Source organism: Eimeria tenella, genomic scaffold (genome assembly GCF_000499545.2).
Source record: "Eimeria tenella Houghton genomic scaffold, Eth_scaff2923, whole genome shotgun sequence".
Classification (NCBI taxonomy): Eukaryota; Apicomplexa; class Conoidasida; order Eucoccidiorida; family Eimeriidae; genus Eimeria; species Eimeria tenella.
The window spans coordinates 1,418-2,262 of record NW_013542800.1 but is presented as its reverse complement, the minus strand read 5'-3'; the positions used below and the strand labels follow the sequence as shown (position 1 = coordinate 2,262).

At 59.6% G+C, this 845-nt stretch overlaps 1 protein-coding gene across 1 annotated transcript; it reads right to left on the bottom strand.

Annotated features, from left to right (window-relative positions):
- Positions 1-153: 153 nt before the first annotated feature.
- On the bottom strand, positions 154-433 carry ETH_00038440 (uncharacterized protein; the record flags this gene model as incomplete). The annotated part of the gene is made up of 1 exon (XM_013375633.1): positions 154-433. A coding segment is annotated over one exon (280 nt), but the record flags the coding sequence as incomplete, so codon positions are not given.
- Between the last annotated feature and the right edge of the window lie 412 nt (positions 434-845).

Sequence of the window (845 nt, the reverse complement as noted above, 5' to 3'; positions counted from 1 at the left end):
GCATCATCGGCACAGCCGCGCAGCAGCAGCAGCAGCAGCTGCAACAGCAGCAGCAGGAAGCTATTGGCTGCAGCTCAGGGTCTGGTGCACCCTTACAATGCATGCAGTTAATATCTTTCTGCACTCGCTCAACGCCCTGCTGCTCTTCAGGACGTACGCTGCTGCTGCCGCTCTTGCTACTGCTGCTGCTGCTACTGCTGCTGCTACTGCTGCTACCACTGCTGTTGCTGTGCTGCTGGTGCTGCTGCTGCTGCTGCTGGGCTGCTATTCCGGCTGCCGCTGGTGCTTTTGCTTGCTGCTGCAGGCGCCTTCGCTTGCTGCTTCTCGTGCTCACGCTGCTGCTGTTGCTGCTGCTGCTGCTGCTGCTTCTTGCAGGGGCGTCGTGGGGACTTCTCTTTTGGTCTTGTCTCTTCAGTCTCTTTCTTCTTTTCATCTTTCCATAATTTACCTCGCAGACCGGCAGCCCCTTAAAGCAGCAGCAGCGCTTCTCGGACTCAGCCTCTTCTTAGAGGTGTGCTGCTGCTGCTGCTGCTGCTGCTGGGTTTTCTGCTGCTGCTTCTGTCCGCGGGCGCAGGGCTGCTGCGCCTCGTGCTGCTGCTGCTGCTGCTGCTAGCTTTTCTTGTGCAAATTCTGTCCGCTGGCGTAGGGCTGCTGCGTTTTGTGCTGCTGCTGCTGCTGGGCGTTCTGCTGCTGCTGCTGCCGCCGCTGTGCCCTGTAGTGGTTCTGTTGCGTCTAGCTAGCGGTGGAACTGCGGCTGCTGCTGTTGCTGCTGCTGCTGCTGCTGTGTGTGGTGGTGGAAGGCGGTGCTTGCTGCGTGTGAGTGGGTGCGCGTAGACGAAGGCGTT